The following is a 23,304-nucleotide window of genomic DNA, read 5'->3' as shown; positions in this document are numbered from 1 at the left end:
TTTCTAATAATTCCTATTTTATAATTAGCTTAAATTATATAAAATAACTTAAAATAAGTAATATAAGTTATAATAAATACCTGGAATTAAATTATTAAATTTTGTTCTTTTTTCAGCAGATAAATCGTTAAATTCTTCGGTAGAATAATGTAAAAATTCGCTATTTATATAATCTTTGATATTTTCGGTATTTATTATTTCGTTAATAAATATAGATATTATATCTTTAGCCACTATATTTAAAATATGGGCTGTATATCGAATATTTAAAGGCTTTTTATACCTTTTAGAATATAAGTTTAAAAAAGAAGATAAAAAGGTGTTATTATTAGAACCGTTATCTCTAGTAAAGCTATAATTAAAAAGTTAGTAAATTAATATTATTTTATATATAATTATAAACTACTAACCTTGTAATTTTTTTAGGGTTTATATTATATTTAGTTAATAATTCATTGAAAATTGAATTAATTAAATGGCCGGTATAGCTAGTAGGTAAATATTCAAATCCTTAATATATAATTAGCTTTTAAATTATAATAATAATAATAATATAAATATAAGAATACTTACCAATTAAATAATATTCTAAGTCAAATTAGGGGTTTAACCAATTAGCTATAACCCCTAAATATAATTTAGAATTAATAGAAGTCTAAATATTAAGTTAAATAGATATAAAACCCATTTTATTAACTTGATTTTAAATTTTATTTATTATATTCTTTTTCATATTAGAATGTAATATTTTCATGTGAGATATAAGGCCTTTATAATAAAAAAAGCTAATATTATAACTAAAATAACTTAATATTAGTATAATATATTAAATTAAGTTATATATTAATATAATAATATAAACTTACTTATAATAATAACTTAAAAGCTTTTTAAAGCTTTCACTAGTTATAGTAGCAAAAGATAAATTATTTTAAAGCATAAATTCAAGAGCTAATATAAGAGCAGTATCCTTAGAAAATCCATTACTACTACTAGTAATAGTATTATTTCTAGGTCTTTTATTGCTTCTTAAAAAGCTAGAAAAGCTAGATTCGGTTGAAAAGTCGGAAATTAAAGGTGATTCTGTAATAGCAGGGACTATTTATAAGTATATTAGTAGATTATAAATTTATAATATTATAAATATATAAATTAATAATATAATAAGATATAAAATAATAAAAGAAGTAACTTACTAGTTATTTTATCGTTTTCTTTGGCTTTTAATACTGCAATAGTAGAATGTTTTTTCCTATAATATGCTAAACCATTAGAGGACTAAAAACGGCTAGCTAGGCAGGTAAAAGTAAAGTTATAGCTTGGCTAGCTGCAAAAAAAGGTGATTTCTCGTGGTTTTTCTAAATTAACTGCTAAAACCTTATAAGAAAAAAGGTTATGTTAAATAATATATGATTTTATGCGAAATTAATAGCTTTCATCATTTGTATAGTCTTTTTTAGTTAAAGTTTACTGAGAAAAGCTTGAATTATTCGTAATAATAAGAGGTGTAATTCCAAGAGGATTTTAATCCATTATAAAGGTAGGTTTTAAATAATAAAAAGTTTTTATAAGATAGCCTAAATTTAAGGCTATCTAATAATAAGAAAAGTTTAGATAAAAGTTAAGTATTCGTAGAGTTATAAGGGTAAGAAGATTGATGTAGAAAAGAAAGGTTCTAAACTTTAAAGCGGGAGAACACAGTCAATATATAGAATAAATTTATAATACAAACGGTTTTAGAAACCTTAGAATTTAGGCATTTTTTTAATGCCTAACTTACCCCTTAAACATGCATATTCGTGTGGAAAATAATAGAATAGTTTTACGAGAAAATGCAACTATAGTGAAACAGTTGAAAAGGCCGGTGTGCTTACAATGCATTAAAGGCGTTATGTTGTGTGATAATATGCTGTTTTATCACTTAAAACATGCATATGCAGCTTACAGGAAATCTTTGTATCTTAAAACTTTAACCGAATATAACTTCTAGAATATTAAACTTATAATTATGCAATTAGTATTAAATTAAAGGGCTTTTTAAGGGCTATCAATTAGTTATAAGCTTATAAATTTTAGTTAAGTATTCGTAGAGATTTTAGGAAATAGAAATTATAGCGTTTTTTATTAAAGTGGGGTAAAACGCTATGGCGTTTTACCCTAGTTAACTTACCCCACTAAATACCACGGCTATTATCTTTATAATTAATGGGTGAAATTAAGTGGGGTTAATATTTTTAGATAGCTAAGATTATAAGCTTTAAAATGATATTACTCTTATTTTTAAACTCCTTTTTTTCATAAAGTTATAATAGTTTTAATATATAGAATAAAAAAAACTTAAGAATAAAGTTTTTAATATTTATATTAATCTTTATATATATAGAATTAATTATATTAAATATATATTTAAGCTTATAGAATACTTTATAATATATAAATTAATAATATATATAATCTTACTTTAATATAAATAATATATATTAATTAAATTAAAAAACATATATAATTATATATAAAATAATTTATATAAATTTTATTAAATATATATTAAATAAAGTTATACGTTTTATATTAATAAGCTATTAAGATAACTTATATAAAATATAAAAATACTTATTATTTATTTTTATAGATTTATTTTAATTAAATAAAATATAAATAAAAACTAAAAATATTTTAAAATATTATTTACATATAATTAAGGTAAAAAAAAATATATTTTAGATTTTTATATTAATTACATATACTATATATATATAAATAACATTTAAAAAGCATTTATTTCTTATTAAATACTTAAAATAAATCAAGTTAATATCTTTATTTTTAGAATTCTTTAAACTTTAATATCTTACTTATTAACTAACTTATAAAGGATATTTTTATAGCATTATAATGAGCTAAAATTATAGTATTTTTTGGTTATTTTTATAAGCTTATAAGTCTACTTTTAAAGCCCTTATAATTACACATTACACTACACTAAAACTACAAAAACTACACTACACTAAAAACTACACTAAAAAACTACATGTAGTGTAGTTTTTTTGTCAATGCTCTGCTTATAATAGCTTTAATTTAACCGGTTAGCTTATCTCGTAATATAATAAGAATCTTAATAGAAGGGTTACTACTATTATACATAAAAATAATCTCTTCCTTTCTTATATTAATTATTTAACAATAAAATCGCGGAATTATTATTATTAATAATAGCTTATAATTATATTAATTATAAGGCTTTAATAATTAAATTTAAAAAACACTTTCTTATTGGGTAATAATAAGCTAAAAATTATAACCTATTATCTTTAAAGATATATTAAAGTAATAGCGGTAATTATAAGCTTTATTTTTTAGGTAAAGCTTATTTACGCGGCCTTTAGCACATTAAAATATAATTCGCGTTAAATTAACTACATTTAACCGTTTTATATAAATAATAAGAGCGTAACTAACATCTTTAATAACGCTATTAATAGCCTCTCTAGTAGTATTAAAGCTACTAAATTAACGATTAAAAAGGGCCTCTATTAAAAGGATAAAAATGCTTAATTTTAGTGTTATAAAAAGGGTTAATTTATAGCGTTATTACCTGTTATGTTATGTGTTATATTATGTGTAAAGTTATTATAGTAATAGTGAGGCTAGCCTGTTAAAATTCCCTTACTAATCACTAGTAAATTCCAACACCGGTAGCTGACAGGGCCCAGCCACAAATGGGATGCTAATTACGCCAGAGGGGATGCTAAATAAACCCACCCTTAATGTAATGAATGCCTCGACGGTCAACATTTGGGCCCGCAGATTCTTGTTCATTGCAATCCCTGCCCTTGGTACATCGTACATGAGTAGGCAACTGCGCTGGCTGGTTCATGAGTTGGCTGACGCAAGTATGCAAGCGGCTCTGTTTGACAAGAATGTGACGCCAGAGTCTCTAGCTCCTCAATTGCGATCCTACAGGGCATTTTCCAATTTGTCATATGTACACGGGAATTCCTTGGGCTCAACCATCCGTGTAAGGCAATGGCGCGGATACGACTGCCTCTTTCGCCGTCATGTTATCCAAAAGAAAAGAAAGGAAAACTATCGTCGCAGAGAGACGGGTTCGATCTCGTCCTCTTTCTTCCCGCTTTGGGCGTCCTCATGGTCCTGGCCAGACAGAAGGCCGCTTCGTAAGCCAACAACAGGTCGGTGTACGGAGTACAGTGCACCCCTATCACCATGATGGAACATGGGTCGGCCTGTGAGAGTCCGACACGATACAAATGCCAAGCTACCATACACTATTGACTGCCCATGAGAGAGCTAGAGCAAGGGCTTTCGTGTGGTGGGCATCTGCCCATAACACACGGCCGCTGACCAATACCAACCCAGTTTACTCACTACAATCACGCAACAGGGGCCTCAGAGAACTCGACTGACTGGGAAGGGAAAACGCTTCTGGCTCGTCTTCCCGGATTGACAACATCTATCCGACCAGAACAGGAGATGGCACCACCAAACCGGCCATCCGGCGCGTGCATGGGCGTCACATCAAACGTGTCGAGTAGTCCGTCCACGCAGGCCGGTTTGCCAACATCCAACGTTGCTGTGGTGGTGAAGACTTGAACTTCCATTTGATCCCAGTTCAGATACCGAACCGAATCAGGCCAAGCTGGACATAAAGCCTTACAAGGCCAACGTTGCGCAACTCATTGCCTCGGACTGCAGTCGTCGCAGCGTTCAAAAACATAAAATACGTACCTAGGTAGTTATCTCTCTGCCACTGACACGTTGCCACAACACCGAGCACCACCATGTTGGCCATGTTGGCCATGCACCCCAGATACGCGATATTCCGTAGAGGCTGCAATGACACCCGACATGACGCCCAAAATACGCAGTAGCAACATGACTTGTGGGACGGCCCGCTCTCGGGAGCTTTGCCTCGGTCATCCACCCTGGAATTGAAACGTTGGCGATCCGAGTTTTGCTATTGAAAGGTGCCACGATGGCGGTTGGGACCATTCCTTGCCCTCATGTCAAGGTTGTAATGCAAGCAAGCGTTGTAGTGATGACGAACTATCAGCATGACAAGATCACCTGCTCTCGATTTACATCTCATAAGCTATTCCCGCGCAGTAAAAAGCGAGGGGGCTTTAAATAACATGGTGGTAGAAGGGTGTTCGTGTGGGTGCAACTACCCTGTAGCCGACGTTGCTTGATGTGCCACCATGAACTTTACCTCATTGCCTAGCCCAGCAATGCTCTTCAATACAGTTAATTGCTCTCTCTCTCTCTCTCTCTCTCTCTCTCTCTCTCTCTCTCTCTCTCTCTCTCTCTCTCTCTCTCTCTCTCTGTGTGTGTGTGTGTGTTTTTTTTTTTTTCCCTAAAATTTCTAAAAAATCCATGCTATAAAGGCTCGCGAATCCCGATCTGTCCACTGCGAACCACTCCCACTGCTACCCGCCTCTGCTAACAGGTCAAAACACCACCCTCTTCCTATCAATATATTTGGGCATCTATTCGTGCCATAATCGCACAGTGTACATGGAGTCATCATTCCAGTACAAGTCGACATGTACATGAAATAGGCCTCGTCATCCAGAGTTGATTGATTGTACAAGCCCGACATGACGGAATCTCACCAGCCCTAGTCCAGCCCATGTACCCGACAAGAACAACACAGAGCATCCTGGGCAACGGATCAACCAGCTCTCACCAGCACATCACCATTTCAATGTACTGGATGCTGTTTATAACAATGCCAAGACTACACCTTGCCACGGCACGTATCTGACACAAGCGGCAGCGTCAACACAAAAGCCGGAACATTGACATCCCGAAAATACCGTTTCATATCAATATCTATCGACGTCAAAAATTCGTCACATCTAAACATACCCGTCCAATTGCTTCATGTCTCTTCCGTGTCGGTACGTAATCTGCGCGTATATCCAACCCTTTCCGCGCCAATGCGAATGAACCACACCGGATGAAAAATACTCGTTATGCTAAAAACAACTCTCTTCCCTCCTTCTTCACGTTCAAACGTAAACTTTCTCCCAAAACACAAGAACCTGGGGATGTGACACCATAGACGCCATTTGAGCCGCTCTGCAGTTCCTGCCCGTTTGTTGGTCGAGAGAAAATTATGCATGCAAAAGAACAAAGTAAAGGGACACAATGATGCAAGAATCGTGCCGTCTCAAGTTTATTCGGGAATGGGTGCTCCGGGCTGGGCCTCGTCCTTCTTACCGCCCCAGCTCCAGCCTGTGTACCAGCTTGCTCGTTTATTGTCCTTGACCGCATCTTGATTCTCCTGGACTAGTCTCAGGGGACGGGGCTTGCCGCCCGCGAACGTCGTCTGCTTGTCGCTGTGTGAACGCGGTGGCGATTGAGACGGCGGTGTAGACGTCGACATGTCGCCGGACTCTCCACTGATACTTGACGTCTCGCTCCTCATGCCGGGAAAGTTCCCGGATGATGCCTGACTTCCGCTGGGATAACGAGATGTGACTGTCGGGTTGCTTGTTATGTTTGGGGGTGAAAAGAAAGTATGCGAGTGTCGTGGGTTGCCCAGGGGAGGCGAAGCGGGACCGTCAGGTCCTTTGTACATCTGGCTGACGAGACTCGCGGCGCCAGTGAACTGATCACTCTGCGGCCGAGATCGCCTCGTGCTTGCAGATCGTCCAAGGTTCCCAATAGGAATGCTAGGAGCCGTCTCTGGATCAGTATGGGCCGAGCTGGCAGCAGATGGCATGAACGATAGAGGCCTTGGCCTTGGCTTTCCAGTACCAACAGCAATAGACTTGGCTCGCTGCAGCAGTCCAGTGGCACCATTTGCCTGCTTCTCACCGGCTGGTGGTGCAGGAAGGTCCTTGTTGATATCTATTGGACCTGTCTTGACCTCCCCAGACGTGTCCAGGATGGACTCAAAGTCCTGATGCTGCAGCAAGCGCTCGATGATCTTGTTAATATACAGCGTGAGCGCCTTGTTTTGCTCCCTCATGGACTTGAGTTCGGATTCTAGTCGACGGTAGGCCTCGCTTTCGGCCTCGGTAGCATCGGATAGCTCATCTGCCAGACTGGACCCGCCAGTTTTGCCTTCTAGGGCATTGAGCGCGTCTTGGTTGGTGCCGGCGCTCATGTAACTGAAGTCATTCTGGCCAAAGTCGCCCTTGAGTGTCTTTTCCTGAAGCAGAAGTTGGTAGCTCTCGTTATCCTCCATGAGGCGGGCGTTGGCCATGCGAGCTTCCATGAGCAGGCGCTCGACCTCTTGGAGTCTGCCGCCGCCCTGGTTCTCCGACTCGACCAGCTTGATTTGTGCCTCAGCGAGCTCTAATCTCAAGGACTCGATCAACTTGTCCTTTTGAAGTATGAGCTTTGAATTGTTTCGAGAATCACTCCGTTGCAGAGAGGAGGGTGGCGCAAAGCTACTACCATCCAGGGATGGCGATGAGTTGCCTAGCGAATAGGACACACAGAGTTAGCGCACCTGTGTAACAGGAGCATGCAAGATACGGAGCAGGCGACGCAGGGCTACGGTGTCAACGCAATTCTTACTTACCTTGCCTTGATGGTCGGCTATCGTCATCGGTATTATTCCTCTGCGCCAAGCTGTCCTTTAACCGTTGGATCACAGTCTGCATTTCTTCTTCTCTATTTGCCAACTCCTCCTTTTCTTTGAGAATGGCGCTTCGTTCGGCTTCGTAGATGGTCTCCATCTCCCGCTTCTCCCGCTTGGCCTCCTTCATCTCGTTAACAATGACCTCGTGCTGTTCTTCATATTCATGAAGCTTCTCTTCTGACTTGACGGCATCTCTTAGCGCCTCGTCAAGCTTCGATTGAAGCACCTCGGACTGTTTCTTGTACTGCTCTGAGAGCTTTTCCTCCTTCTCAAGGCGCTGTTGGAGGTCCTCGAGAGCAGAGGCGGCCTCAGCTCGAGCATCGGCAGAGTCTCTGCGGACTGCGGCGGCGCGAGCAGAAACAGGAGGGCCACTTCGAACCGATCTCGTACGAACGTGTCCCGTGGGAGTTGACGATCTTGGGGCGGTGGTTCGTGAAGGCGAAGCTCCTGGCGATGTGGTGCCTGTTTCTGTGGCAGATACTCGGCCCACACCGCCAGAAGGGGGCTTCTTGGTGGATGCAGCTGACATGTCGTCAAGCTGTGAGGTGGCAGTAAGCGGAAAGGAGCGGACGTATGTATAAATGTGTTGTAGTGAGAAAATAAATAAATAAGGAGCTAGATGAGACGAGCGTGATGCCAAGGGTGTACTGTCTATCCGGGGGTGTCAGATGGTTGCTGTGGTAAGCATGTCTGGTGTGCTCGATAGAATATTAGCACCAGACACCGGACAGCCAAGAGGTCTAGAGTCTGGTTGGAGAGTTGGAGCACTTGAGGCTTCCGGCGGGGGACGTACTCAGCACAAATTGGGAACTGGAGAACTCGTGCTGCAGGGTTCAAACGTTGACGAGCAACCAGTCAGACAGGTCTTGTTCCGTTCCCCTTTCACACATTCCCCTTTCACACATTCCCCTTTCACACATTCCCCTTTCACACATTCCCCTTTCACACAACAACGCAGGGGCTCCACTCGTTGCATGGACAATGAGTACATGTACTTTGTAGTCTTGACCGGAAGCGGGCATGGATAAAGTACTACCCGCTAAGGTTGACGGATGAGAGCCAAGCTCCTCCGCGGAAGAGAGGGGAAAAAAAAATGGCGTGTCGCGAAATAATAGCTGTCAGCAACCGCCAACAACAAACTGCACGGGCATGAGGCCTTGGAATTTTCGATGTCAGGCAAAAGCCACAGTCAGCCTGCGCTAGCACTTCGGTCCATCCGTCACCAGCCAAGTTCTCCGTACTTCGTCCCAGACACTCTGTCTCTCGCCACCTCGGTGCAATTTTAGAATCAACGCTTGAGCATATGCAGTATGGCTGCAGTATGACTGCTGTGCCCTCGCCCAGTCTTTGTGCCGTCATCACCAGTAATGCCAATACGAACCACCCTCCACGCCATTGTACTCACGCGCTACTGGTTCGCAACGACCACGTTGCAACGATAACTGCGTCTGTTTCGGCATTGATTGTGAAACGGCACCATCACGCCCAGAAACTGGGGAACACAGCCGAAACCAGCTAGTGTTGCTGGAGCTTGTTGGAGAGGAAATTCCCGATGCTATTCATGCAGATCCAAAGTCCCATATCTCCACTTGGCAAATTACAACAGGATGAGGTGTCATGTACTGTACACAATAACTATTTCGTCGCTATTTCTACAAGGACATACGTAATATGCCTCGACATCTCGCATTAAGGGTGGTAAATATCCGCTCATGCTCGTTATGAGTACGGAATACCAGAATATTGTACACCGCTTCGGCCGTTTGATCATTTTCAGGCCCCTTGGCGTCACAGCTGATGGGAGTCAAGGCCGCCATGACCAACAACTGTCTCTGCCAAGATTATCCAGTCGGTAGCGGGCACCCGCCAACATGCATTATCTCGATGTCTACAGCTACGGGATGATGCACTTTCCGGCAATGTTCTGCTCCCCATTGTGAAGAAAGGTCCCGACATCGCTCAAGTATTGATCTCAACGAGACCACATAAACCAGTGGACAAATATTATTAGCATACTTCGCCAAGGCCCCATTTGATACAATGTTCTACGTAACACACATGGTTGAGCTCAGAGCCGCGCCTAACACTGGTGGTACGTAGCACCAGGGCACTTGTTACAGGCTCGCGGAGCTGTTACTCCGTACATAAACCGAAATTGCTCAGACAAGCGCTTATTCAACGTCAGTGTCACAACCAGGATGAATTGGATACGGTAATGGCAGGAGTAAAAAGGTCATCAGTTATATTGATATATTGAGGCGACCGTCTCCCAGTATCTACTACGAAAGCAGCAGGATACCAGTGAGTTGGCGTACCCACAAGGGCAAGGGCCAGTTGGGGCCCTCTTTCAACTTCTCATTATCGCATCACATTGATTGATATATCCTCAAGAATTGCCGAAACCAATTTTTACCCCGAAACGCCGTTTTATTTTTTAAGAAGTTGCACGCCAAGTGGCTTAAGCCTGCTGGTCGCTGAGAATATCGGAGTCACCAGCGTCGAGGATGGCCATGGTAGAGCAGCGGAAGAGCTTACCACAAGCAGTACCGAGCTCAATCTGTTGAAAAGAGATTGTGTAAGCCAAAGTGAACCCTCCAAAGTCTAGGTGAAAGACTTTTTCTCTGGGTAGAGCGCAAGAAACAATCTTCTCGCTTAGCAGAGACTTTGCCTCTCGAAACAAGATGACAAGTGGTCGCAAATTCATATCAAAAGTAAATCGGTGCCAATGCTATTGGTTCGATTCGTGCTCTGAAGGAAATCTGTACTTACATTGTTACCGGAGAAGTGGTGGATGGGAGCCTTGGACAGCATGGAGTAGTATTCGAGCTCACTCTTGCGGAGAGGAGGAGTGTTGCCAGCGATGATGATCAACTTGGCCTTGCCTGATCGCAAGCTCTTGAGGGTTGAACGGTATCCTAGCGTGACTGGTTGGTTTTAAAATCTGGTTAGCAGACCATCCCGACGATGATGATTGAGTCTCGCAAAGTTCGTACCCTTTCCGGACTTCAAAACGAGCGCTAGTTTCGCATTGATGCTATTGGCATCCTTCTTGCTCTTCTTCTGAGGGGCCATCTTGACGGTATTCGGCTCTGGGCTACAGAAACGTGTGATGGAGAGCAAAATGGTGTTCGTTTCTAAGGTTTTGCGGGCGCGATTTTACCTGTAGTTTAGTGGAAAAGATTCGGCGGGTCGGCTTGCAATGCATCTACCAATCACAATCCATCGACGTGCTGTTCCCAGCCCTAAAGACCCGGAGTTTAAGCGAGATGCACCATTCCTGCTTACCAAGAGGCTGCTTTGAAATCAAAGTGGTGCGTATCTCGAGGACAGAGGCAGTACCGATTCTTCTACGGTTTGGCTTGATCTTGCTCAAAAAACACCACCAACTTTAGGATAGTACCAGCAAAACCCGACAAGATGGCTCGTCGTCCTGCTCGTTGCTACCGATACTGCAAGAACAAGGTAAGATATTTTATCTTCGAATTTACTACGTTACCGCCGATTCCCTTCTCAAACTGCGAAACGAAATTTTGCGATGCTGGATTCCGGGCTTCCCTACTTCTTTCTTGCGTCATGAAGGGAGATTTTGGGCAAATCCATGCATCGCAGAGTTCTTTCTACAACAAGGGATATCGTCGCTGCAAAAGACCATAATAAACAGACGCATGTAGCTAACTCAAAGTTCTGCTTTAGCCGTTCCCCAAGTCCCGGTTCAACCGTGGTGTTCCCGACCCCAAGATCAAGATCTTCGATCTCGGCCGCAAGCGTGCCAATGTCGACGACTTCCCCCTGTGCATTCACCTTGTCTCCAATGAGTATGAGCAGCTGAGCTCTGAGGCCCTCGAGGCCGCCCGTATCTGCGCCAACAAGTACCTCGTCAAGCACAGCGGCAAGGAAGGTTTCCACCTGCGTGTCCGCGCCCACCCCTTCCACGTCGTCCGTATCAACAAGATGTTGTCTTGCGCTGGTGCCGATAGATTGCAGACCGGTATGCGTGGTGCCTGGGGCAAGCCCAACGGCACTGTTGCCCGTGTCAACATTGGTCAGATCATCATGAGCGTCCGCACTCGTGACTCCAGTAAGTCTTTGAATCCGTGACTCATTGTCAAAATTTGCCACATTACTAAATACTTTTCCTCTCTTCCAAACAGACCGTCACCTCGCTCTTGAGGCTCTGCGACGATCGCAGTACAAGTTCCCTGGCCGCCAGAAGATTATTATCTCCAAGAACTGGGGCTTCACTCCCCTTCGCCGCGACGAGTACCTCGAGCGCAAGGCTGCTGGCCGTGTCAAGGTCGATGGTGCTTACGTTCAGTTTCTCAGCAACCACGGTTCTCTGGAGGAGAACATGCGCCGCTTCCCCGACGCTTTCACCGCTTAAAGGGTTTGTTGGTTCATATGGGTTAAGGATGGCGTCATAGTGGCATGTCAGCTAGGGACCTCTTAAGACAGGCGGTCGCAATTGGCAAATCAAAGAATAGTGCATTCCTCACAAGTTCCTTACTACTCTTACCGTGTGATATGAATGATGTATACGCTTGATCTAACTTCCATGTCTTCATGTCATAGGCGGAAAGCCTCTGCGGCTTCCATCCTCTCCCTAGAGCTAAGAAGCCGGCAATGATATGGCAATGCTGAAACAAATTTATGACGTATAGCCTGTAGAAAATATCCTTGACTGTAATTGTACTCCTTTATCAGTCTTTGACGAGATGAACTGCTGAGTACACCTTGGCAAATACCATATCTTGAGACGCACATAAGCACACGCACACAGATACTGATTATACGTATGTATAACAGCTAATTGTAGCCTTGATCTCATTGGAAAATAAATACGCTCATGGCGCAACGCTTTGCGAAGCAAACCCGAGGACCATTGCCAACGTTTTTACATACAGCCTGAACCATGATGAACAGTGCCTAGACGATCAAGTCTTTGCATACTACAATGTGCTGCCTGTTGATCGATTATCGAGCCATCTTGCTCGTCGATCTACTTGGTGATGCGTACTAGCTTACCACGACATATCATATCATATCGATTAACCACATCTGCTCGGTCGCCCGAACCGGTGCGAGCCTAGTCATCGGACGTCGGCTGTGAAAGCCCGCGTGACCTTTGAAGATGTCCAGCAATGGACATGACCACCCTGTCACAATCAGAAAAGCGAGCCAACTCTTAGATGCGTTATTTAGTAGAATAACAACAACTATGAAGCTCTCAGTTTTCACCGTCTATTTGTTCCGATAGGTCTGGGCGGTCTTGAGTCGTGAGCGCCTGGGAACGTCATGGCTGCCGACGAGTTACATTCAGCCCAACAGGCTTGCTGCCCGTCCCTCCACTTTACCACACTGCGTCAAATCATGGTGGTCGAGGACGCCACGAACGCATGTTTCAATCGATCCAGAGATTGCAATACGCAAAACCCTTCTCGCCATGGTTTGACTCATCCTGGAGCCCACAACTGGTTGGTTCGCGCTGAGTTGCTAACAGGCCTGGGTAGTCCTGGATTTAAGACACCATGAAGAAGAAAACGCGGACTAATATCTTTAGCTGCTTTTTTGGCTTGTGGGAGGTCTTCTTCCATACAATTTTCTTGGTAAAGCGAGTCCCCGCAAGCCAAAAAGCAGCTAAAGAGATACTAGGTCTGCGTGTTTAGAAACCTGCGGTCCGAGTCATAGGGTCTGGTCTAATTGCTACACGTACTACTACTAGTAAATTAGTTCGTAGGGGAGGGAGTCGGGACCAAATTACCAGGACGAGCCCTGTGGAAACGGGTGCCAGGCATGACGGGTGATTTGGGCCACACGACAAGCGGGGAACGAAGCATAGAAGCCTTCCACTGGCCATAATAGATGGCGTCACTTGGTCGAGAAAAGAGACGAAGGCAAGACCCTGTTCTGGTTTTGATACCACTGCCACTGGCTGACATGCATGTAATACGGAGCAAGAAGTGTGAAGTACAATCTCGTGTAAGGCTGGCTATCAACAACCACGTCATTGTCATCTTATTCTAGCCGTGTTGTGCTCAACAGTTGAGAACCGAGCTGCCCTAAGCGCGATTAACAATGCGATAACGAAGACATGGCGTCAGATGGGACGAGAATAGGACCACGTTGGCTTTGGCCAAAATGAGGTATCCTGTCTCGCGAGCCACAACTTGAGAAGGCGTGCCCCACCCTGCGTACGGAGTAGTTACAACAATGTACTCGTGCTCAGGATGCAATCACGTACAGTGATACTGGAACTCAATCATCCAACTGTTGGCTGGATATTCTAGTTGGACGTAGCAGAGCGCGAGTGAACGATGCCAGCGACGCCTCCCGTGCGCAACTCAACTCGTCAATCCATCTTAACCAGTCCGGCGTGGTGCAGGCCGGCAGCTGGCATCACCCTTGCAGTACAGATGATGCAGATGTGCCGTAAATGACCAGGCCTTCTCAACAATGCACTGGGAAGGAGCAAATGGAAGGCAGGAGCGCCCCTCCCACACGGCGCCTGCCCCCAGCTCGAGTCAAGTATGGACGATTCACCTGCGCACTTGAGGAACACGGAGTAGCTGAAATTTGGGATACCTTATCGCTGAGCACCACCAGTGGAAGTGGGCTGTTCTACTAAGCTGGTCTCACCGTATCGTAATGCGCCGTCATCACTCCCGCCTCCTGGCCTGTTTATCATCTTGGTTTCCCTCTCACATCATCTTCGACTTTGTTCTGTCAGCCTCTTGACCCATCTACTGCCTTCGCTTTCCAATTTTTCGACACTTCAGCTTTCCTATCCGTGCCCCTAACCCTTTGAGGAGTATCCTCTGCTTGAGGTGCTCGCTCTTTACTCCGCGCACCACAAGTGCCACGCTCGCCGCGTCCCACTGTGCCGAACCCGGAGCCCTCTAGCTGCAGCTCGACAGATAACGCTCTTATCGCATCATCCGTTCCAACACCTACCTAATCTAACCCGCCCGCCCTCTGCATCGTCCTAGGCACAAGTAGCCATTAACACCATGGCCTTTCAGCAGCCGACTCGCCAACCTGTGCAGCGGGCAGCTCGCCCGCCTGCTGTCGAAGACCAGAGTCTTGCGGTTGTACCATCGACATCTGAACAAACATTAGAGGAGTCGCAGGCATGGGTGCTGTTCTCACCCCCTACTGAAGTCACAACTTCGTCATATCTCACAGAGTCGGAACACTCTGTAGAGACGCCTGGACGATCACGGCTGAGTGATGTTGGAAGCTTGCATACCGTGGCGAGATCTGAAGATCCATCTCCTGCTAGACAATCGACTTCCATTTTGTCAGCTATTGATGATGACGACGATGCTGAGCTCGATAGCCTAGACAGCCACCTCCCCGAATTTCGCTCCGTACCTGGTCTGAATACTCTGTCACAACGAGGTAGCCAGAATGCTACGCCAGTCTTCCCCTCTCATGATGGTCTAGGCTCGTTCCGCTTTGATTGGCCCGTCCTGGGTGCTGATGCACAGGACCAGATATACCAGTTCGAGAAGTTCAATCCTCGCAAATCTCGCCGGAGACTGGACAGCTTTGACAATACCCATCTTGATCTAGACGAGGTTCAGACCCAAGAAGAGGAGAAAAGACAGCGAATCGAGGCATGGCGCTTGGAGCATAGCCGAGTCTTACTCAACGAAGTTCAACGAGAAACGAGACGACAACGCAAGTCATTGGCATCTATGCACCGTTCACGGCGTAGTACGGATGCTGAAACAGATAATCTAACATGGCATGATGAAGACGCATATCAACCCCACACGGAGCAAGAGGGCCTTTTGGCGCGCATAACACGTACGGTAGTCAAAGATATCCTAGGCATTGACGATACTATGCTGTCGATTCTCTTAGGTGAGGAATTGCCTGACGAGGAGGCACTCTCAACTACTCCGCGGGCCTCCTACCTGAGTAATCGTCCAATTTTGAGTACCACGGACGAGCCCTCATGGCAGATTCGAATTCTGGAACGGCTGTCTAGGGAGCTTGGTCTTCTTGTTAACCAACTATCACCTCACCCTGGCGCATTTTCTACCTATTCTAGGATGCAGCACTTAGCTCTTCCGTATGCTGGTCTCCCAGTCATTCCAGAATCTAGCGACGTTGGTATTACTGGTCCAGTGACAGAACCCGAGAGACCTAGCCAGCCTTCCCTCCCTGAATTCGAGCCTACCATGCACCAACCTTCGCAACCAATTGCTATCCCAGGTCGGAGGCAGAAGACTGACGGCTCTGGTAATGATGTTGACATGGCTGACGCCGACTTTACCAAAGAGGAATGGGAGAGGAGCCTGGATATTAAGCTGGTATTCCGCTACCTTGTTTCACGTTTTGCATCTCGCTCTGGCAACCCCCCTACTGTTGGCACGTCACATCATGGTGCGCCGACTCAACAGGACACTGCAGCCAAGGTGGCCCGCGTTCGTCAACACCATCCTCTCATCGCTCGAACGCGGCAGGTAGAGCGTCGGTCGTTCAAGGCCGTAGCTCCCAACAGCCCAGTGGTCTTGCGCCACCACAGCAGCTGCGCCAGCCAAAGTACTAGGCGGTCGGCTCGGAGAAGTAGCTGTTCATCAAGGCACTATTGGGATATCGGTGGCTCTCTCGGCACTGGGTCAGTCATTGCCTCCAACGGCCCAATGGGAAGCTGGGGTGAAGTGTAATCAGATCACGACGCTGCCTACCGGAGTTCATACGCTCCGTGGACTGAAACTTGTACAGTATCTAACGACCAGATTTTAATGGAGTTTTGGATCTTTTACTGCTTGGATTGAAGTTTTGGATGGAAGGGACATGCATAAGTAGAGCAACAACATATACACTTTCCCCTCACCACACGTATTTAGGCACGAAATATACACGTTGATGTAACGCAGTTAGCGGTCATGTTTCTTAGCAGGCCTAGAGAAAGCAGGGATTGCTGCTACCAGTTGACGGGCCTTCTGGCCGCGTGGCACGAGTATGTAAGCCTACCCTGCACGTAAGACTCCGGCCACAAGCTCACGGCTTGGTTCTCTGGAAATGTGCAACTCTACTCCAGCCTATGGTGAGGGCTTGTATTGCCGCCTAGTGAAGTAAGATATCATGCGGGCTCCTCCGCCACTGTCATGTTGACTGGTTCGAGAACCAACACATTATAGACCTCTCATCCGTGTGTCTCAGTCTTGCAGCACTGCCACTATTGCTATTGGCTGTGCTGTGGTTCGCCGATGTAAAATTCGCCTCATTTCCCAGAGGGGAGGTTGTCTCAATCACACATGCATGCCACTGTTGCCGTGGCGTTTCCGCATACTCGGTTCTCCCGGCCAGCTTGTCAACCCGGCTTCCACGCTACTATTTACCTCCCGTCCCGACTGATTCTCACCGGGACCATTATATATTCTTCAAACGCAGGTCCGTTCTTGAATTTGTTTCCCCCTCCTTCCTTTTCGTCTCTGCCACGTAGCTTTGCTTCAGCCAGGCACGATAAATTCCGAGCCGCCATTGTCGCCAATTGCTGTCCATCCGTCCTGTAGAATGAGCCTGCGCTGCACAACGCCGATTTGACGCTAGCTACGGAGTACTACAACGGCAACCAACTACTTAAGTACTCAGTCGCCGAGAGACATCGCCCAGTAATCAGCTATGCTAAGTCCAGAGACAATTGTCGCCATTGTTGCACGGGTAGTTGCGGTCCCGCCAACCGTGGCTGTAATCTGGCGGTGGTATGAGAGCCGCTTTCCACAAGCGCGAACCACCAGCTTTCGGGACGGTACATTGCCACGGGCGTGGGGGTGAAGGAAAATTGGTCAAGGAGAGAATTAATCAAATGCGGACATGTATTTTATACATGTAGAAAGGGCTAACTAATTGGCGGCAAAGAAGAACTATCTTTGGTTCGGCGCGCGGAATATCACCCGCGGCCTCTGGAGTTCCTGCATTGGGCCGCCGACGATGCCCGTCAACCAACGGCTTTACGGCAGCCGGGACATGTACGCGAGACAAGGTATATTGCTGTCGCTTGTCGCGTAAGGGACTATGCGGTCTGATCAAGGTTGGTGTTGAACTACTTGGAGCAAGAATGGCATCGGCTCCTATACACCTGATTGGCTGGTGACTAGTGGCCGTCTGTGGGGATTGGGTAACTAAGAGATATCGTCACCCTAAACGGCCGCTCGTGGGGCGGGCCATACGCAATTCTTTGCACAACGCTAGGTGCTGCTTATTGGGGATGTAAAGGATCATACGGGCATTTGTATGATGGCCAACTCAACTAGGCGGCGCGCATTGATTGTCATGGGCTTCAACAATGGACGTTGGGAGTAACTGGGTGGGCATCTGTGGGGAGGAACCTCGCGCCATGCTCAAAGTAATATCGTCAATGGAGTGTGATTCAAGATTTTTGGCCTCAGGAAAATTCCGGGGCAGGTGCAGCAGCATGTATCAAGGTGTTCGGCCTTTTCCAGCAGTACTTGTCACACGTTCACGATCCAAGGTGAGTTATGGGCGTGTGTGCGTGAAGGAGCGAGTCGAGTGGATGCGGACAAGGTCTGGCGGATTCCACACATGGCGCCATGATATCGACAGCGGGAGATGTGTGATGGATTCAATTTTGCTTTGCGCTATTGGGCCTTGGCCGCCGGCCAATTCATTGGTCGCCTCACTGGGCGTGTTTGTTGGGGAGCTGCGTCGTACACGAGATGGTTCCCGATGCATGGACGGGTGAATCTTCCACGTCTTCAATGTTGGATCTTGGCTGCCGGTCGATGGTGCGATGGGCTGCAAGTGCCAATTGGCGGACCATCGCTGGCACTCACTGCTGACGAGGCCACCACTGGTTCCTTGCAGGTTGACACCATCCGGATGCCCTGCGAATGGTGTGCCTCGTACCGAGTACAATATATTACTCCTGAGGCCTCTATCTTCATACCGCCCGTTGAGTCAGAGGTTGCGCGTTGACCCCTGCTTCGTACTAGCAAAGTCTATGTGCTCGAGTGCAGAAAGTCGTTTCGGTACGTAAGATGGCTACGTCTCTTGGGCTGCTCCGATACCAGATGATGTATCTGAGAAACGCACAGAATTTGTGTGTCGCGTACTTGAACAAAGCGTGTGGGCATGCAAGTGCGCATGGCTGGAGTGGGTTGAGTACCGAATGTCACACAAAAAATGGGCGTGGCCACGCCACAGTATTTTGTGTGTTGCACCTACCCCCTTATATCCTCTGCGACACCGAATGCCTTCAAGATGGAAGGCACCCCGTCCTGAAGGCCGGAGTCATGTCGGCAGCAATTGATGCCCACGCGGGCGATGTATTGCGCAGATACGCGAGAGTAGACCTCATGTATGCAGCTACTGGTGTTAGATGCCCGTACTATTAACTACTAGCAAAGAAAGAAAAAAATAGGATACTTCTTCAAAGGAGGGGTGTGTGGAATGCGGAGCAGTGTGCATTGTACACCCCCTCCCTCTCGTTACGGCCGCCTCCCGCCTATTGTCATGTCCTCTCCAACAGATGGTAGAGGTTCCGAAGCAGCATCAGATATTAGAGCCACTGCAAGACCGAACAATGGTCGCTTGAGGGGTGCATTCTGGGACAGGAGCAGTGAGTGTCCCAGTCAGTTCACTAGTATTTATCCAGATGTTCAGATGTCACTTTTGAGTGGACCAACTCCCGGAACAGGCTCCCAGGCGCCGCCATTGGCGGGACGGCGCGACAGTGGGGCGCACCCGTCCAGGTACTTTTTAGAGAACGTAGAACGCGTAAAGCGCGCGACTTGGCGGGGTAAGCTTGAGCTGTTGCTCCTCAAGATACCTGCACAGGCGCGGTGGTGAAACGCTCGGCGCCATTCAAGGTGCTTGTTGGACTTTGCCCACCCGCCAGGCACGCCAAGGCCATCCAGTCCATCCAGTCTCGGCTCTTCATTGATATAAGCACCCATCGTCCTTGACTCCTTGAGCTGGGGCAGCTTCTATGCACCTGTGACTCGAAGCAAACACGCAATTGTGGATCTGGGTGAGCCGACGTTGATGCCGTTGAGCTTTGGTGGCTGACGATTCCGGCTTTGAACCACACGTCTCCAAACTGGGATTGGATGGGAACTCCAACGCCAACGCCCGTCAGCTGGGTAAAGCAGACATTGGCTGTCTTGAGCCACGCCATGTAGCTCCGCAAGGCAGCAAAGCCTTCCTCGTCTTTCTTGAGCCGGCTCTGGGGGGCTTGGGGGGTGTGATGCGTGTCCCGAAATGCACAAGAGCTGCTGCAATGTTGGTGTCGGTCGCTTTTCTCCACCACCCCAATGTCCACCAACCTCGACGTCCTGAAAGTCCTGGCTTCTCTCTCCCATCCCTCCTTGTCGTCTCTGGACTTGCGACCTCCAGCTGTGTAATGGCCTTGGCTCCGCTGCCGTTATATTTCTCCTGTTGCCCAGTCGGTATTATTTTGCGTCCAGTTCTGCTCCAGATGCGCTATAAAGTCCTCGTTCCGTCCTCCTCCTGTTCCACTATTTAAAGGGCCTCTCATGCCACTCGGTCCGACCTCAGCGGAAGACGCTCGACGCGACAGTCACTCGGGAGAGCAACCAGCACCCGTTTTGTTCGTCCCACCTCGCCTTATCCCCTGCGGTCCGGATCAATCGCGTGCCTATTGAGAATCGCCATTCTCTTCTCGAGCTGACTCCATTCCCGCCCTGTTTCCAGTGCAATGAACTAGACCATTGCGTGTTGCGAGCGACCCTGCTGGGGCCAGCGCAAGCCGCCTGGCCACGACATCTTGACCGATCTTCGCGCGAGTCGTGATTCGAATTCTGTTATCGTGTCGAATCCTGTTTCATCAAATACGCTTCTCCCCGCGATCCAATGGCCGCCAACCTCCCGAATCCCTCAAACACAGGCACGAGTCCATTCGATATATATACTGATGCTGCTACCTCATTGCCGCCGCCTTCCCCGAGCCTGCCTAATGGATCTTGTAATTTTGTTGACCTGACCCCTGGGGCCACCGGAGCAAAATGTGGTTGCCGTCGTTTCTGGCCTCGCCAGGCGATGGGTCATCTTGTTGCTGACCAGCCTGGATGGTGTATGTGCGCCCATCACGCGTGCTATCACGATGAAGGATCTCGTGACGACTTGCAGCAGCAGCAACATCAATTGCCGCAACAAACTGGCTTCGCGCCCCTTGGACAAGAAAATGAGAGACCCCGCACCGGACGCGAACCACTGAGCCCAGTCGTGGATGCATCTATGCAAGGCGTTTCTACCGTACCCGGATTTGATTTTGCTGCCTTTAGTCCTGGCATTCCCCTTTCCTTTGTCCATGAGTTTGCGACCGAAGCTGAGGACACTTCGAAGCAAGAGGCTAGTCCTCATCCTCTAGGCTCCATGCCGGATACATTGGCATGGGAGGAGTATATTCAGCAGCCGTCGCAATGTCCAAGACCATCCTCCGACCCTATGGCATTGGCCCTTATTCCGTCCCAGTTTTTGATGGCCTCTCAGACTGGTTCCACCACCTCGTCTATTCAGGCCAAGTATCAGAGACCATTTGCTGGGAAAGGTCTTGGTACACTTGATGTAACTCCCACTGGACCCCACTCACCGCGCCCACAACAACCACCAAGAGTTGATAAAAGTCTTGCAAGTGCTGCGCCTGCGGACCCTGCCACATCAAACGATGACTTTGTATTTGTTAACCGTAATATACAAGGACCGGAAACATCACAGCCCGACACTGCTACTCAACTTGAACCTCGAGTTAACGCAGCATCCCATAGGATTGCCCGAGAGACTCTTCAAAACCTGTCAGACGTAGTGAGTGGTCATGAACAACGTCTGGACCGTCTGGAGACTGTGTCGTTCTCTGCAAATGGGCATGAAGAATGCGTCGATTTGCATGACCATATGGATTTGCGGGTAACCGAATTAGAGCAGAGGATGGAGGGGGTAGAAAAGGTCGTGGATGTAGCAGGCTTGACTAACAAACAAGCCGACGGAGAAGACGATGGTGTCAAAAGTGTCTTCTCGGCGGCCGCAGGCTCCGCCAGCCGGCCAAACCCGGAAGAAATCATGTCTCAGATCGACAGCCTGCGAGCCCAAGTCACTCACCTCCAGTCGTTTCTCCCATCACACGGCCACGCATGGACAATCGAGGTGGTCTTTTTGCCATTTCCACTGAAAAGACTCTGGCAAGAACTCTCGCAGTTTAAAAACGATGCCAGCATCAGCAACGACGATTGGACGCAAATTCCCATGACGGTCAGTAGCGCAACGCTGCGGTCTCAATCACCGTTTGGCGGCGACTGGACTGTTTCCGACCACGACGCTGAGTGGCTTTACCCTAGGGCCTGTGGTGATAAAAGCACTCAGGACAAAAGGCTTCGGAGCCGTGGTCTAATCCAAACTGTATCATTCTACGGCCCCGATGCCAGAAGCGTCCAAGCCGGCATCCACGAGGCATTTGGTTCAGTCTTTCGAACCATGGGCACCACCTCCCAACGGCGGTCTACTGATCCACGTCTCTCAAGGTACCTTGGACTCCAGGAATCATGGGCACCCCTTCGCAAAGTCCGCAAAGAATCACGGCTTCGATTCCTCAGCGCCGCCGAAATGCTGACACCTACATTATGGGACGTCAGCTTCCTGCACTCGATAGCCATGAAGTCTGCCGAACCTCGGCTCTTCATCACCCACCCAGACGCCTACATACAAGACTACGAGGCATACGAGTCCGGCTGGGCGTGGCAGCGAGTCCGTGAGATGGACCGCGTCTCACCAGACGTGTCGGAATCCCAACAAGTCAGGGAAGCTGATGCTATGGAGCACTGCTGGCTGTGGAACGAACAACTCGATGAGGCCCCCAGCATCCCAACGTCACTCAACATGCGCCAGCGCCGCCAGCACACTCACTCGCCAGCACACGTTTCGCTCGAACCACCATGGCGCTCAGTCAGTCCCGCCGCCATCCGCCATCCGTCCCCGATGCTCTCCTCTGGGCGCCGTCCCGCCCCGCGACTACCTCACATCCGCACGGCCTCCGCCCCCCTTACAGCCCAACCTACCCCGAGCGCCTCCAGTCGTCACCGCATCGTCTCTCACGGCGTCCATCCATCCAGGCACTCGTCGCCCCTTGGCCGCGGCCCATGCCAAGGCATCCAGAAAAGACGCAACACCCGCTCCCCGAGTTACCTGCACCACACGCCGCGGTGGACCGCGTCTCCCAGTCCGATGCCGTCTGCCATAAACGATCGTCAAGTCACCCGCGGCATGACGCCGCCCGCCTACGCCACGCCCTTCAGCAATGCGCCTTTACAGGAATTGCGGCCCATCCGAGGAGGCAGTGTCGCCCGTAGCGCAGTATCCCACGTGGTCATTGAATACCCAACAGACGAGCGGTTTGAAGTAGAAATCTACGACAGCGGCGAGGAATCATACCACGACGGCCAAGAGAGTATCTCTAGCAGTGAAATCATGTCCCGCCCTTCGATTAAGCCAGGACATGGAGAGCAGCTACCTGAGGACGAGCCGTGGCCCGGTATTGAAGATCAGGAGGGCTCGTCCAACGGAGAAAACATGGACCCTGACGACCCCCAGGGAGACAGCGAGGGCAGCAGTCAGCCGTCCGAGTACCCCAGCACGCAGCGAGCGTGGCCGGGCGATGAAATGGGCTTTACAATCCACGAGGATGAGGAACAATGAAGAAGGAAGAGATT

General features: G+C 47.5%; 5 protein-coding genes across 5 annotated transcripts; 2 read left to right on the top strand and 3 right to left on the bottom strand.

Annotated features, from left to right (window-relative positions):
- Window positions 1-4,391: 4,391 nt before the first annotated feature.
- On the bottom strand, window positions 4,392-4,810 carry J3458_005736 (uncharacterized protein; the record flags this gene model as incomplete). Its single annotated transcript, XM_066118967.1, has 2 exons — window positions 4,392-4,657; window positions 4,747-4,810. The coding sequence occupies 2 exons, from the start codon at window positions 4,808-4,810 to the stop codon at window positions 4,392-4,394; spliced, it is 330 nt and encodes a 109-aa protein (XP_065976489.1).
- A 1,386-nt stretch (window positions 4,811-6,196) lies between these two features.
- J3458_005735 (uncharacterized protein) lies at window positions 6,197-8,141 on the bottom strand (the record flags this gene model as incomplete). Its single annotated transcript, XM_007810734.2, has 2 exons — window positions 6,197-7,449; window positions 7,553-8,141. The coding sequence occupies 2 exons, from the start codon at window positions 8,139-8,141 to the stop codon at window positions 6,197-6,199; spliced, it is 1,842 nt and encodes a 613-aa protein (XP_007808925.1).
- A 1,688-nt stretch (window positions 8,142-9,829) lies between these two features.
- On the bottom strand, window positions 9,830-10,734 carry RPL30_1 (60S ribosomal protein L30). The gene is made up of 3 exons (XM_066118966.1): window positions 10,606-10,734; window positions 10,382-10,536; window positions 9,830-10,169 (listed from the first exon to the last, which is right to left on the bottom strand). The coding sequence occupies exons 1-3, from the start codon at window positions 10,682-10,684 to the stop codon at window positions 10,071-10,073; spliced, it is 333 nt and encodes a 110-aa protein (XP_065976488.1). The 5' UTR covers window positions 10,685-10,734; the 3' UTR covers window positions 9,830-10,070.
- A 3,882-nt stretch (window positions 10,735-14,616) lies between these two features.
- Window positions 14,617-16,284, top strand: J3458_005733 (uncharacterized protein; the record flags this gene model as incomplete). The annotated part of the gene is made up of 1 exon (XM_007810737.2): window positions 14,617-16,284. The coding sequence occupies one exon, from the start codon at window positions 14,617-14,619 to the stop codon at window positions 16,282-16,284; it is 1,668 nt and encodes a 555-aa protein (XP_007808928.2).
- Window positions 16,285-20,641: 4,357 nt separating this feature from the next.
- Window positions 20,642-23,290, top strand: J3458_005732 (uncharacterized protein; the record flags this gene model as incomplete). The annotated part of the gene is made up of 1 exon (XM_007810738.2): window positions 20,642-23,290. One exon carries the CDS (start codon window positions 20,642-20,644, stop codon window positions 23,288-23,290), a length of 2,649 nt encoding a protein of 882 aa, XP_007808929.2.
- Window positions 23,291-23,304: the final 14 nt, after the last annotated feature.

This window comes from Metarhizium acridum (genome assembly GCF_019434415.1).
Source record: "Metarhizium acridum strain ARSEF 324 chromosome Unknown scaffold_31, whole genome shotgun sequence".
NCBI lineage: Eukaryota > Fungi > Ascomycota > Sordariomycetes > Hypocreales > Clavicipitaceae > Metarhizium > Metarhizium acridum.
This window is presented reverse-complemented; position numbering and strand designations above follow the sequence as displayed.